General features: G+C 37.4%; 1 protein-coding gene across 1 annotated transcript in view; it reads left to right on the top strand.

Moving 5' to 3' along the window:
- The window catches only part of LOC137400801 (interferon regulatory factor 2-binding protein-like A), a 42781-nt gene that overhangs the window by 20833 nt on the left and 7509 nt on the right, over nt 1-14439 (top strand). The window contains exons 12-20 of the mRNA XM_068087140.1: nt 1639-1794; nt 2635-2772; nt 4065-4226; nt 7902-8089; nt 8462-8635; nt 10310-10480; nt 12054-12200; nt 13438-13582; nt 14286-14424. Coding sequence (XP_067943241.1) covers nt 1639-1794; nt 2635-2772; nt 4065-4226; nt 7902-8089; nt 8462-8635; nt 10310-10480; nt 12054-12200; nt 13438-13582; nt 14286-14424 — 1420 coding nt within the window. The remainder of the gene's footprint in view (nt 1-1638; nt 1795-2634; nt 2773-4064; nt 4227-7901; nt 8090-8461; nt 8636-10309; nt 10481-12053; nt 12201-13437; nt 13583-14285; nt 14425-14439) is intronic.

Raw genomic sequence — 14439 nt, 5'->3', positions numbered from 1 at the left:
ATGTGGTGAAACCATTACATCAAAAGTTCTATCAATGAGTAAAGCAATCATATATCACAGCAAATGTTCCGATAACAATACATTGTATTGCGTTGAACTCGTTCCACATCCCAAAAAGTCATAAAACAACTACTTCAGTTGATAACGCATAGCATTCAAACAAATGCATTATATGAAGCTATCTAAGAAGCTAAATTTCCAAAAGTAAATAATGGGTACGACAATAAATTAATAATTTAATGATAAGCTTTAATAAAAAATGTTCATTGTCATTTTATCATAGAAACATGTAAATGGCAATATAGGCTCTACGGTGCTGTTTTAAAGGTACAAGAGATGATAGAGACAGGTGGTTTAACCAGGTCCAATTTAGACCTGATATACTCCAATTTAGACCTGATATAGTCCAAATTAGACCTGATATAGTCCAAATTAGACCTGATATAGTCCAGATTAGACCTTATATAGTCCAGATTAGACCTGTTATAGTCCAATTTAGACCTGATATAGTCCAAATTAGACCTGATATAGTCCAGATTAGACCTGTTATAGTCCAATTTATACCTGATATAGTCAAAATTAGACTTGATATAGTCCAATTTAGACCTGATTTACTCTAAATTAGCTGATGCAGTTTCTTATTGTTTTTATGTTTCGCTCCCAATTTTAATTCTTCTGTTTATTTTCCTTAAATAACCTCAATACTTGAAAAATTCCAATGTACATTATAAAAAATTACTTCATATTTTGCATAGAAAATTTGTCTAATAGTTAAATTGTATATTAAAAAATTCTAAGTTAAGGTGGTCATAAGTAAAGGCTAGGCTGTATGTGTTATCAATATACGGCGGAAATCTACTCACTCCAATGAGCTAATTCAGCAATCAGCCAGTTGTGTTTCGTGTTGAAAATTCATTTGATTAGCTAATTTTAGTGCAGTGTCCTTGCTGCCCATTTTGATGAAAAGAACTAAAATAGCTTCCTCATTAAACAATAAATCCAAGACTTGCTCTTCAGCATTCTTAAGGCACATTCCGACCAGGTTTAGACTCTAATTTCACAAAAATGTTGAATTGTTTTGTTACTTTAGAGCTGAATGTAGTTATACAGCGCTAGTAGCGATACTGTCTAAAAATACATGAAATTAAACTGAAATTACTGGTATGTCATGCTTTTATCTAAAGCATCGTATTTGAAAAAAAGGCTTTCAGCAAATCAATATAAAGTTGAAAGACTGATTGTAAACATTGATGGTCACATACTTTTGAAATTCAGGAGCCATTTTAAATGCACTTTGATTTAAGAGCACTTTGGGTACAACCAGCTGATATTGATTGAGACTTAACCGGATTGATAACTACGGTATTATTTGTATTGCGGCAATAATGGAACAACTCATCCTGTTTCAAGGAATACATCATTTGTTGACTTTTGTGGTTTTAGGCCTTGTGTTAGGCACAACTATAATTACTATATATATAATTTTATAGTTTTCTTAAATCACACTTAGGGTTATGGAACATCACATAAGTATACTTATCTACTCATACTCAGAGTACATGCTCAGATAACTCCATCAGCATCATTTCTTTCCGGAGCAGTTGATTTAGTCATTTAGCTTTTTTGTTTTTGCCGTAGAGTCAATATGTCGAGGATGTGCCAACTACGAGGGTGTCGACCGGGTCGAGCACTCCATACAGATGGCTCGGTTACTCAAAGTTCAACACGGTGTTCTCTCTTCTTCTGAGCCTTCAAGGGCTGCCAAGCCAGAAAAAAAAATGAGTGCCCAGAGGGGTAAGTTATTCAATTCAAGTGGCTGAGCAAGTCACTACAAATTCCTAAAGATGAATTGTCAAGTAGTACGTTGTAGTTCACAAAATATGGTAGAGTTTGTCTTTGGAAGTCTCTTAGAGATGAACTTTGACAAAGTTTTAGTAGATTGTATCAGAAAGTATCGGTATTTTCTTATCATTTGCGATTATCTTTGAGATAATCTGGTGATTATCGCTTTCGCTTCATCTGTCCATTTTAACCGTGATGAAGTTTTGTTGATTTAAATCTAGCGTCCTGGCTGTAAGCCCATCTCAAACATCGAGAACAATTGCAAATGGTAGAAAAATACCGATACTTTTTGTTAAACTCTACCAAAGTTTTGTGTAGGCTTATGTTTAAAGCATTTGAAGTTGCTGCATTCATTCACAAAGTTAATGAATGCCGCTACGCATTTATTAACTTTGTGTAGCTGCATTTCATCGATCTAATTCTAAAGTTTCGTAGCTACTCATCTTGTCTTTCTAATTTAACGTTGATTATGTGTCTTTCTAATTTAACATTGATTACGTGATCCACGAGCATGCCAGTTCTCACACTAAATACGTAGGTTTACAATGTGCTACATTAACCCTGGTCGAGGTTTGTAAACATTTTACTTATGCAAGAGTTGTCCGCTCGATATTCTATTAGAACAAAGCTGTGACAACTCCTACTATCCAGCATTAGTTTCAACTATTCGATAGCATATAATGGTTCACTTCATTGAAAATCTGTAAAGTGTCAGTTTTCTTATCACATGTGTAAATCAAGGATAATTGTCATGAATTTTCTCAGTTTTCATGTATGTTATCAATTATATGGCAGGAGCTACTGATAGCAGTTCATATAAAGGTTCACAAGACAGTCGTCCTCCTTCAAATGACCCAGCGGTTTCCACATCACAGTATTCTATGGCTAAACCTGAACCTTTGGCTAGCCCAATACACTCTGCTCCAGCAGGTAGGTCAAGTTGGCTGTTCAGGGTCAGTAGTGGGTATGAATGGGCGAGGCTGCTTCTGGCATTAGTTTCACCTAGGATTGTGTGTTACACTCAAACTCTCAGCTTACCGTATATTCAGTGTTGCGCTATGATTCGGATGAAGAACTGGTTGAGTGTTGTGATGTCTGAGACCCGCTTGATAATGTCAGGTGTACTTAAAATTTGTTGTTCTGCATATACGAATTATACAGCAAGGATGAATAGATTTTCAGCGTTCTCATATATTGGTTCCACTGTCCTACAGTTTTGTTCTATCTTTTCCTTCTTTCAAGTCTTTACATTTCATTTGACGCTCATAAAATGTGCAAGCACAATTTCTGCAATAATAAATATTCACCACATTTTGGCGTCATCAAGCATCGCGTCGTTCTATGATCGGTGTACTTAGTTTTTAGCTGTATATACTATGCAGATGAGGTTTGGTCTTTTTGCAGCACTGGTTATTCTTTTGCAAAATACTCCGTTGTTCAACCCCGTATCGACGTTGTTACATTACATGTTAATGTACAAGCTCTGTTCAAAAGTAAAATAAATTTTTGTTTGTTTTATACACATACTAGCTATGTTATTCGGCGTTGTCATCTGGGTAGTAAAACCAGCTTATAAACAATGAGAGGTAATGAGAGTTGCCTGCCACATGTTATTAGCCTGACACATTACCAATGGATAATTTGAGTACGCTTACTAGTAAGAGCTACCTATGTTATGCCATGACTTTGCGTCGTGACCGAAAGCAGTCGTCTAGTCTAGTTGCTCCCATATACCGACATATATTGCCTAGCGAATATATCAAGCTCATGTGGTTTAGTAAATAAGGCGTCGGTCTGGCAAACGGGAGGTTCCAAGATCAAATCTTCTTCTTTACCGATTCTTTATTCCAAGATTTTAATAGCTATAGCTGGACACGCATACACACATTCACACAAACTTTGAGAAATATATATATATAGCATTTCAAGTGGTACTGATTAACTTTGAGGCTGTCTGTGGTAAGGGTTGTAATTCGCATTTTAAAACCAACTAAATATTCCTACTAGTGCATTTGTATAATTAATGACTGAGTTTGCTTTGTTTGGGTACTGTTGTTTATCAAAATGTCATGTTTGTTGTCAGTTAGTAGCTTAGAAAGGCAATTGAGAATACAACTCCAAATTTGCAGGTAAAATTGTTGAACAAGTTTATCTATTTCAGTCATACACCGTGCATGATTTTTACTCATTTTTACTGATACCAGCTGTGCTATCACTTGTAGAGCTAAGTACGACTGCAGAGCCACTGCCTAGTCCAGTTCGGCCAGGAATCATTGATTTGTCCAGACAGGGATTCGGTGCCCTGCCGAATGTACCCAACATCGGTCAGTCTGTGGCAGCACCTCAACTCATGTCTCCCGCTGCCAGTCTCGCTTACCGTCAGGGTTAGTACTCTACTAGTAGCTCGGCTGCCCGTTGCCAATACTGTTGTCCTCATTGAACTTTCTTTAATAACATTGAGCGTATTGGCTGCGTTTTACTATATATGTAGATCTAGAGGTACATCTGAAGGGGTGTTAGCTTGTGTTCAGCATTTTGTTAGAAACAGTTAGGGATTGTCTAGCTAAACATCCTGAGCAATCTGCACGAGAGCCTTAGTAGCAAATTTACTATGGTATTCGATATTCAGCAGGGTTACTCACTAAAAAATTATAATTTGTCTTTTAAATGATCTTGTAACAAAGGTTTTTGTGTCTGACCACTATGCTTCAGAAGGACATGCGGTGGGGGGGGGGTGCACTCGTCAACTGTATTTGCTTGAAAAGTGCTGAAGGGTGGCTAAAATTTTACCCGTTGAACCCTAACGGCAGAAATACCGGCATTAACATTTCTTTGTTTACAAAAGCTGTTTCTAAGTACCAGGGTAAATCAATCAAATTAATTCTTGCACAGGATGTTAGACCAGAAATTTCACTTGCATTTGTAACAGTTTTCAAATATCTCCATCTACTTCCTTTGTTATAATAACAAATTTTATTATAACGATATCGCGAAAAAATCAATACGACTCATTCGTTGGTAGGTCATAAATGATTGTGATGCAAATGAAGAATTATATGATACTAACTATAATTTTTCAGTATACTTTGGGTCATGAAAAGTTGATGAACATGTGCTCGATGGATATGATACTACTGTTAATGTTTTTTTAAATCGCACAAACTGCTATAGTTTTAGCCTGAATAATGTTGAAATACTGTTTTCTGTTTGATGAGATTTGCAGTGGGTTGCCTGACTATTTTACTGAAGATTTTATTATTCTTTTACTATTTATCATGGCAAAGAAGAAATAGTTATTAAAGTGTGCTTTTGAAAAGTGAATCGAAGGGCAACGGTGAAATGCAAACATGTTTCCCATTGGCTCACAGCAAACATGATTGTTTCCTTTCAATTAAGCGGAGACATAATATGCTGATTATAAAATTACTCACCCATCAGAAACATTTGGTGCTAAGCTTGCAAAAGCCATCAAGCAAAATGGAACCTTATTCTTTGATAGGTCTGTTCGGCGTGTTATGATTTATAGGTCGGCTTATATGTGAGTTCTTATAAGTTACCTGATTTCAGGGCTGTTTTTATAGGTCAGCATATATGCGAGCTGGGCTTATAATTAACCAATAGCTATCAAGTTAACCAATACTAAAGCCGTTGACATTCAGCGCAGTTCCGCTGCAGACACTGACGTAGTAAAGTCCGACAGTTGTTAGCTGCCCGTAACATTTATAACATAACGTCACAATTATATTCATTTCTATCCAACAATGGCTCATGCTTTGGAATGGCATGACTCATCAGAAAAATGGGCTTACGGTCTCAAATACATTCATTTTGCAACAACCTCTTATCTATGGGTGTAGCATTCTCGATTCCGTCTTTTAGACTTTATATAATAAGTATTTGAACTTCATGTATGTTTTTACTTGAACCATTATTGTTGAATTGAAAAGAAATAATCTGAACAGGTTTTATTGGAGTCATTCTTAATGATTTGGCAATGCATGGTTTGGTTTAAATGCTCAAAATAAGACACTGCTTCGTTTCCATTTATGGAAATGTTGCTGTTGTCAATACTGAGGGTTTATGAAGCTTGCTCACAAAAGATGGAGGGTCTCAAGTCTTTCAGCGTTTTTTTTGTGCTAGCGTAAATGCAGCTCGAAAGTTTTGCTGTTCGCACATGTCTTTAAGGATGCTCACATCTTTTACAATGCTACCGTTATGAAATTTAAAAGTTGACTTGCAACAAAATTCATATTACAGTTATTTGGTATCAAAAGATTCACCATGTCTTACTCTGTTGTGTTGTAGGTGCTTAGGTGTTTACAAGCTCTTAAAAGCTCAAAAACGAAAAGCCGCCGTAGATTGGAATCTCTTTATTTCGATGACGTAGTCATGACAGTTTGGTTATCGTCTTGTCACGTGATGTTCTCATGTGAACTGAAAGGCCAATAAAAAGCTCAATATAAACTTATCGTAGCACGAGTTTATGACAAACACTTCGGGTTTTACCGAAGACCCCGTATCAAATATAGATGCTCGCTACTTTAAAGTTTTGTTTCGGCTTGGTCTAATCGTCTAGTCGTAATCTGATCATGTGACCCAATACTTCGCGAATAATTTTTGCAGCACTTTTCGATTATCACAGGTGACCAACAGGCTCGTCATGATTATCAGACAATGATGTGTACTCCTTCGAGGTAAGGTTAAAAAATTAAATGAATTTTTATGGTAAGTTATAAGATATCAGTGCTCAAAGTGACAGCATTACAATGACGATAAAATAGATGCGTAAGAATGATAGACGTGGTTTTATTGAATGCGTCAAGTATATTTGTAAAAATTTTTCGACGGATAAGGTTGCATGAAAGTATAAACAGAAACCATCTCTCACAACTACGTCACATTTGAACCGTTTTGGAAAGAGAATCCAAACTACGGCAGTCTCGTGCGGCTGCGCTTAACTGTTCGTTTTTTAGCTTTTAAGAGCTTGTAATCACATTCCCACATATTTGGCATCTACAACACAACAGAGTAAGACATGGTGAATCCGTAGATATCAAATAACTGTAATGTGAATTTTGTTGCAAGTCAACCTTTAAGCATTTACAAACTACTAGAAGCCCACTTTACTTACTACAAGCTGAACTAGTTACAGTTGTGTCTGTCTCGCGCAGGTCATAAGGTGTTACAAACTAGAAAAGGCTGGAAGTAAAACACCAGAGTTATAAGATGGCTAGACAATGCATCAAAGCTAAAGCCCTTTAGCTCTAATAAGGCATCTCCATGTTTTATCAGTGGAAAGCTAGGACTTCGTGCTGACAGTCGGTGTTAAACCAACCAATCCATTTTATTAATGCTGGTTGTGAGACTTCCTCAAGAGGTGGCTATAGGGCAAATGGGCTGAAGCTTTTGAAGTTGTTGTATCTTGATCGAAGCAGCCAATGTTCTGGAACTTACATATGATGTCAATTTGGATTCTCTTACAACCAATCGGGATTGGTTGTAAGATTGGTTACAACCGATTGGTTGGGCTTAGTAGCTATATCTGTGTCGTTTTGGCCATTTCCAGTGTTATTCTTACATTCTTTAAATAATCACGTTCTTAAATCCAATTGAATTAACTGTTTGGGATAATAAGTGAATATCTCATTTGCTCAAGTAAAATGAAATGTTTGCTCAGGTTTTCGGTAAAATATGAGTTTTTGTGTCGTCTTACTAAATTGAATTATGCATAACCAATGTAGTTTTGCTGTTAGATTTTCGGTTTTCTTTTGTTGCTTCTCTCAGCTGAAGCAGCCGATGTCGAAAGTTTCAGTTGGCTGATGTGTGTCCACTGCTAACGGCCTATTCAGTTGGCAGATATTATTTATCTTTTTAAACACCAAAATCAAGGTTTTTTGCTATTTTTAATAAGATAGCTTTTTGGTTAATTGCAGAGAATAATATTCGTTCACCTTCAGCCGACCTTGTACTTGGTTACAATGCTGAATTCCACAGGCTGTTCAGTTTCATGTAGTGCTTCCTATTGGATGCCTCTTCTCATCAGGACAGGTTTCTTTCAGGTATGGCTGCCGCCCGTATTGCTGCAGCTAATTGGGGTCAAAAGAACAGGTTACCGGTTATACCAGGTATACCGGGATTGAGTGGCACTCCAGTTGTAAGTGGAGATGGCCTGACCTCCCCGGTCACACCAGGCAGCGAAGAGTGTAGACCATTGACAGCTCCTCTTAACCTCGACTACACTACTAAGGTATGCATTGTTGTCTTTCCTTGATTACATGGTGGGAACAACTCTCTTCAAGAATGTTTGAGTTTGTATTGAAAGCAAGTCCATAGTTAGTTGTAATTATTAAGTTTTCCCGTAATAGCTTCCTTTTAGGTCTCAATGATCTTCATAATACATCATATAATATTTATAGTGTGAGTTGGCTTTGCAGGTTTTTATTAAGGATTTTTATTTTTTCAATTCTATATACAAGAGACTACTGACCTAGGCTTGTTACTGGTACTGTTTGGTCAGTCAATCTTCGAATCAAAACTCCACGGTATTCGAGGCCTTCTGAGACTCGAAGTGTTCTTACAGAGCTGCGTTATAAAACATTGGTGTCTCTATTTGTTGCAGCCGCCTCATGTTATATCAGTTTTGCAAGTCCTCGCCAAGTCTACTCCATTCGAAGTGCGGTTCAAAAAAGCTCATTCGGAGAGGGGTCGTGTCTTTGCTTTTGATGCTAGCCACAAGTCAGGAACAGATTACGATCTGAAACTCTTCATCGAATACCCCAAAGGCACTGGGCAGGTACTATCATTTGGCATTACTGGGCAGGTACTGTCATTTGGCATTACTGGGCAGGTACTATCATTTGGCATTACTGGACAGGTACTATCATTTGGCATTACTGGGCAGGTACTATCATTTGGCATTACTCAGTGATCATTTAAATATTGCGGAATGGAAGCGAAATATAAGGAACTGACATAGCATCTTTGAGATTTAGATATTGTTACATATTGACAACTCAGGTGCTTTGTACAGGTCTTGACATTTGGTGCTGTCGATCATTGATGTAGTTATTGGGACACTTAGCATTCGCGAGCTCTAGATGTTGTGACATATAAACCATCGGACAGATATTGATTGACCCTTGCCATTCCCGAGCTCTAATGTAGATGCTGCAGCGTGCAAAGCACCTAGAAGTTGCTGACACATACCATTCTTAAGCTGTAGATAGTTAGAAATGCATGACATATAGACTATCCAAAGGGTATTGATACCTAGCCCTAGATTTTGTGGTGTATTGAACATCGAGTGGGCAGGTGTTGGTAATATAGCATTTCTGAGTACAGCAGACGCCATATACGTAAACCTTTTACATAAATTTCTCTGAACCTAAAGGGTTATGTAAAGGTTTTGCTTCGTATCCATCGTTGTTTTTTTTGACGTCATAACCCTGTTTGCACATGCGCTCGTCCGCGAAAAAGCCGCTATCTTTGTAGAAAAAATTGTCATTCTCTGGATTAGTAGTTTTTTCGCTGTTGTTTTGACACTAAAATAAAAAATTTGCAAACAAAAGCATTGTTTGCGATATTAATTGCAGAAGCTTCGTGTTTTTAACGATAAAAGTTGTCCATAAAGATGGCAGACAACGAAAGAATGAGGTCACGAAAAAAGGAAGGATTATGTGAGAACTTCCATATATCGTAAAGCGTCAAGTCGGTGCAAATTCTCAAATTAGATTTGAATAACCAGCCTTTCATAGCTAGCTTTGATAGGTATTGGCTTTTATTTTCCAACACTTAGGAGAGAAAATCATGTATAGGAGAAACTTATACTTTTCCGCTACTTTAGCCATAAACTTTTAGATTTGCACCATAGACCTCGTTGTGGAGTAAAAAAGGAAAAAAACAATTTTAATTGACGTTGAAGGTAAGTGCTCCTTTTAACTTTACATAAAATTATTGTAATCTAAACTGAGTAAAAGTGATAAGAAAACAGGGAAAAGTTGTCAGTACAAAACAGTAATTCCACAGTTACCGTAGAGTCATTAAATTGAGAAATTTAGCTGTTTCATTTTGGGGGGCCAAAGGGGTAAGGTTGGAAAGATTTTGGAACGGAATAAGTTATTTACATGTATTTTAGCTTGGTATACCGTAACCATTTTCGGAACAGAGTATTTAAATTTTAAGGGTGTCTGCTGAACTTTTAAAACAATTAAACTATTCTAAGGACTGCCCATATCTGTCACATAGACCATATAAGGGGGTGGGAGGTATTGCAGTTGCCCGCTTCTAGCAAAAGCTTCCTTGTGTTCAGTATATTCTCCAAGTTGCTACAGAGAGATGGTTAGAATTGGTCATCATTTTAGGAGACTCAGATGCTAAGGCTCAAGTCCTTAATGGATATTTTTCCATTCGCCTGAATTCTTCCAAGCTTTGTAATGGCCGCAGAGATATATCTTGAAGACTTTTTTAGGTATATACATCTGCGTCAGGCGTGGCTAAACAGATGTGTTACAACTCGCTAAAAGAGCAGAGTCGTCCCCTTTCCTCTGGCTTTAAATATCTAGAATATGAGGTGAGACCTGACACAGGTGACTGGAGGCTCCTCGGTGATCTCCTGCCTGAGAATGTTCGGTCGTTTAAGGTCAGTCATCTTCCTAATCGCTCATTGAGGTTTTTACGATTTAACTCGCTAACATTGTTCTAGTAAAATGAAAATTGGTAAATTACTGCTGTAGAAATTATTGGATCTGTTTATACTTTTTATTATTTATTAGGGAAACAGGTGTGCTGTGAGTTGCTATTACAGTAGCTCTTCAATATTTCGTGGCTTTATCGCTTTACGGAGTAAAAATATTCGTTCAAAGTTGAAAATTAAATCAATACAAATATAATACACAAAATACATAAATCTCTTTCTTACTTTTGGCCAGTGAGATCTCTCCGGGGTATCATTGTAAGAGCCGTCTTCACAGCTCACTGTTTTCTTGTTACATTTTGTGAAATAGCCCTTCATCACTCCTCTTATACGCCCTTGACCCTCAACATTGTCTATTGCACCTGAATAAATGAAAATGCTAATGATAACTGAAGAAGTGCCTTTATTGGATTGATATTTAGATATGAGTACATTAGTTTCTATTTTGTGGATTTGCGCTTATTGCGATGGTGGAGGGGCTGGCTGAGATTAATCTTGAAGAGCGAGGATTTACTGTGCATGTTTCAAGCTCTTTAATGCTTGCTCACAAGAGCTCATTTGTACTCCTAGTCTTCGACAGGACTCTCGTCATCATTTCTAATGGCCAGATTTTATATTACACCACCAATTGTCTATTCATCTGAGTTGGTCGGAGATAAAGGAACAGGTTTCTCTGTTTAATTTCATGCGCTTCCAGACCCCATTTATAAGAGTTTCTCCATCCTATATTAGGCACTTGAAATTATTTGCCGGTTCAAAGTTCTTTTGCTGTTTTTAGTAATCTCAGAAGTTTTCTCAAGAAAAAGCTTCGATGTATTGTTAGATGAACATGGTGTGTGGGGAGTTATCCCATTCTACACTCACACATTTTATCAGTTAAATATTGCAACAACAAGGGTGATATTTTAATGAGGTTCGACATGTTGTGAATAACCTGAGGCATACTCAAAGTCGGTTTACAGAGCTGAGCTCTTCTAGATGTGACATACGGTTAATCTTGCTTGTCACGAGATGTTTTGGAGAAGAGAAACAAATGTTTTGATTGTTGTAAAAAATTGGTTGTGGGTTGGATTGGCAATGCTTCAGCCACGTGACACTGAAAGTGCTGGGAAATAACAAGCCATAGTGTGCAAAGATGCAAGCTGTTGGTATGAAGTAAAGAAGGTGTTTCCTATCAAGTTCTGGTCAATGAAAACTGAACATATGCTGTAACAGGTGTGAGGAAGTAAAATGATCAAATGGAAGATCTTTGCGATCAAATCTAGATCATTACAATAGGATTTAAAAAACTTAAATTCTCAATAAAAAAAGCTAGCTCATCCAAAGAACGCCAAAATTTTTGCAAAAGTTTATTTGCGCTTATTAATTTCAGTTAAACTGATTTTAATTTAGAAAGCCATGGTAAGCGCATATACGTACTGTGTATGCTTAAGTAGTGTTCTGTTTAGATAGGTAGAAGTTGTCTGACCTTCCTATTATGTTGAGATTTATTCAGTTTGAATTTTAATGATTTTTTTAGGAACCAGTTAAAGAGGAGTTCCTAGCAGTGCCTCGGATAGACCCCAACTATCCAGTGTTACCTAAATTCACCATCAACTCTTCAGATGGTTCATCCAATTTGGAGCCAGGCGAGAGGAGATCTCCTAAACGTAAACAGGTAGGTTTTGTGCCCTAACCGTACACAGGTTTATTGTGTGTGGTTAAGTGTATACAGGTTGGTTGTGTGTCCCTAAGTATACGCAGATTGGTTGTGTGTCCTTGAGTGTACACAGGTTGGTTGTGTGTTCTTAAGTTCATACAGCTTGGTTGTGTGTCCCTAAGTGTATACAGGTAGGTTGTGCATTCTTAAGTGTACACAGGTTTATAGTATGTCTGTAAGTGTACACAGGTTGGTTTTATGTCCGTAAGTGTCCACAATATTTTGTCATTCATACACATATATATATATATATATATATATATATATATATATATATCTCAAAGTCTGTGTATCTGTGTGTAATTCAGTTTGTCCTGTTATAGCTATTAAACTATTGGAATGGAGAGTCCGTATCGTAGGTTTGATCTTGTAACATCCCATTTGCCAGGCAAATGCCTTACCAATTTACCTACGCGCAAGATTAATTCTTTGGGTGATTGATATATGTCGCTATGCAGCTGAAAATATGCTACCGCTTTCCATTACAGCGCAACATCGTTTTATGCTTGTTCTCCTGTGAGAGCAAGTCCTTAGCTCCTATTAGTAAGCTTACTCAAATTAGCCATTGGCAATGTGCCAGGCTGATTGCAAGGGGCCGGCAACTTCACTACCTCTCATTGTGTACAAGCTGATTTTTAATACCCGTGCAACGCCGGGTATTCTGCTAGTCTGTAATAAACTGGCAATAGTTGAATATTTTGGAATCGGCCAGTTGCTATTTCAACAATAATTTGGTAAAAAAAATCAAGCTCCAAGTATGCGAGACTACGAGTTCACCTTGTATTGTCTTGCATGTTAAGGCTAACTTTAGTTCAATCATAACTTTCTAGGGCAGGTTCTGACCTTGTTGTAGTCCCCTGACAATTAATAGTACTTGAAACCCTAGTGTCAGTGAATATGTTGCATTTGTATTGTATAGATTTGGCCTGTGGGCATCTGGGCAATCCATTTTATGTTTTTGTTATTCTCTTTCCAATACTGATGCAGTGAATCATTAAATATTTAATGTTTGTTGCTGATCTAAAAAGTTGGTACTAGTTGAACCCGTTCCGCGTTAATAGTACATTACATAGTGGTTACCTTTTTAAATACTGGAAAGAAGATACAAAAAATATCGATAACTATTTCTTCATCAGAAAACAATCAATTCTTCAAACATGCCCTTTGTAACCTTGTGATTCTATTTCCTACGTGTGTTCTTTAGACGTCTGATAACGTCAGCACTGCAGCTGGACCTCCATCGAAAAAGGCGGCAGCACTTCCTAGTCCAGCTGCAAGGAGACCAAATAGTCTTTCATTGAGCATAACCACACCTTCTCCGTCATATGACACGCCCTCAGAGAGACTGGGTAATTCCTAGAACAATGAATTTCTTCAGCACATTTTGCTTGAAGTTTCACTGCATGGTACAGGTTGTTAGCTTTGCAACTGTCATTCTTGTATATGTTTTACATGTTTCTGGCTGACCTCTTGGTGACCTCTTGCTCATGACTTTCAGATGAACCTGTGACTTTCTATTATATTTTTATTTTGGGTTTTCTTAATGTTTTAGTATTTTGTTTAATAATATACAGTCATAACTCGGCATACGCGCCTAATGCGTTCCAGGACTGAGTTCATATGTCAATTCTCTCATATCTAGAATCAATTTTTCCTCCATAGGATAACTAAATGCAACTCCATATCCTCCTACCCTCTGAAAAAGTTATCTTCTTCCGGCTTGACTCTTTTAGCCTCGTTTTCATCTTCACTTTTAGCCGGCCTTTTAAAAAAATTCCAAACTGATCTGATGAGAAAGACTGAGCAATGCTGTTCTCTTGGGTGGCCTCTTACATGCATTGCCACCTAGCAGCTTCGACTGCTTCTATCTTAAGTTTGTCTTTTATCTCAAGGCAAAGGTTTGCTCAGAATTGTCGTATCTCAAATTTCTCATATGTTGTTCTCATATGTCAAGGTATGACTGTAAATGAAAGTGGGTTTTAAACGATTGTGTAAATTTGCAACATGACAGAGTTGAGGTTAATTGCAACTAGCTGCTTTGGATACCTGTAGGCACTCCTTCCTCAATGCCAAATGGAGCCGGTCTCATGCTCAGGCAGAAAGCTGGAATTGATGCTCTTGTAGAGAAACTGACTCCTACAGATGCTTTACATGGTGCCTCTATAGCCTCGGCCTCTCCCCTCACTAATCAGTATGTTTTATTTTG

Source organism: Watersipora subatra, chromosome 7 (assembly GCF_963576615.1).
Source record: "Watersipora subatra chromosome 7, tzWatSuba1.1, whole genome shotgun sequence".
NCBI classification, from domain to species: domain Eukaryota; kingdom Metazoa; phylum Bryozoa; class Gymnolaemata; order Cheilostomatida; family Watersiporidae; genus Watersipora; species Watersipora subatra.
This window is presented reverse-complemented; position numbering and strand designations above follow the sequence as displayed.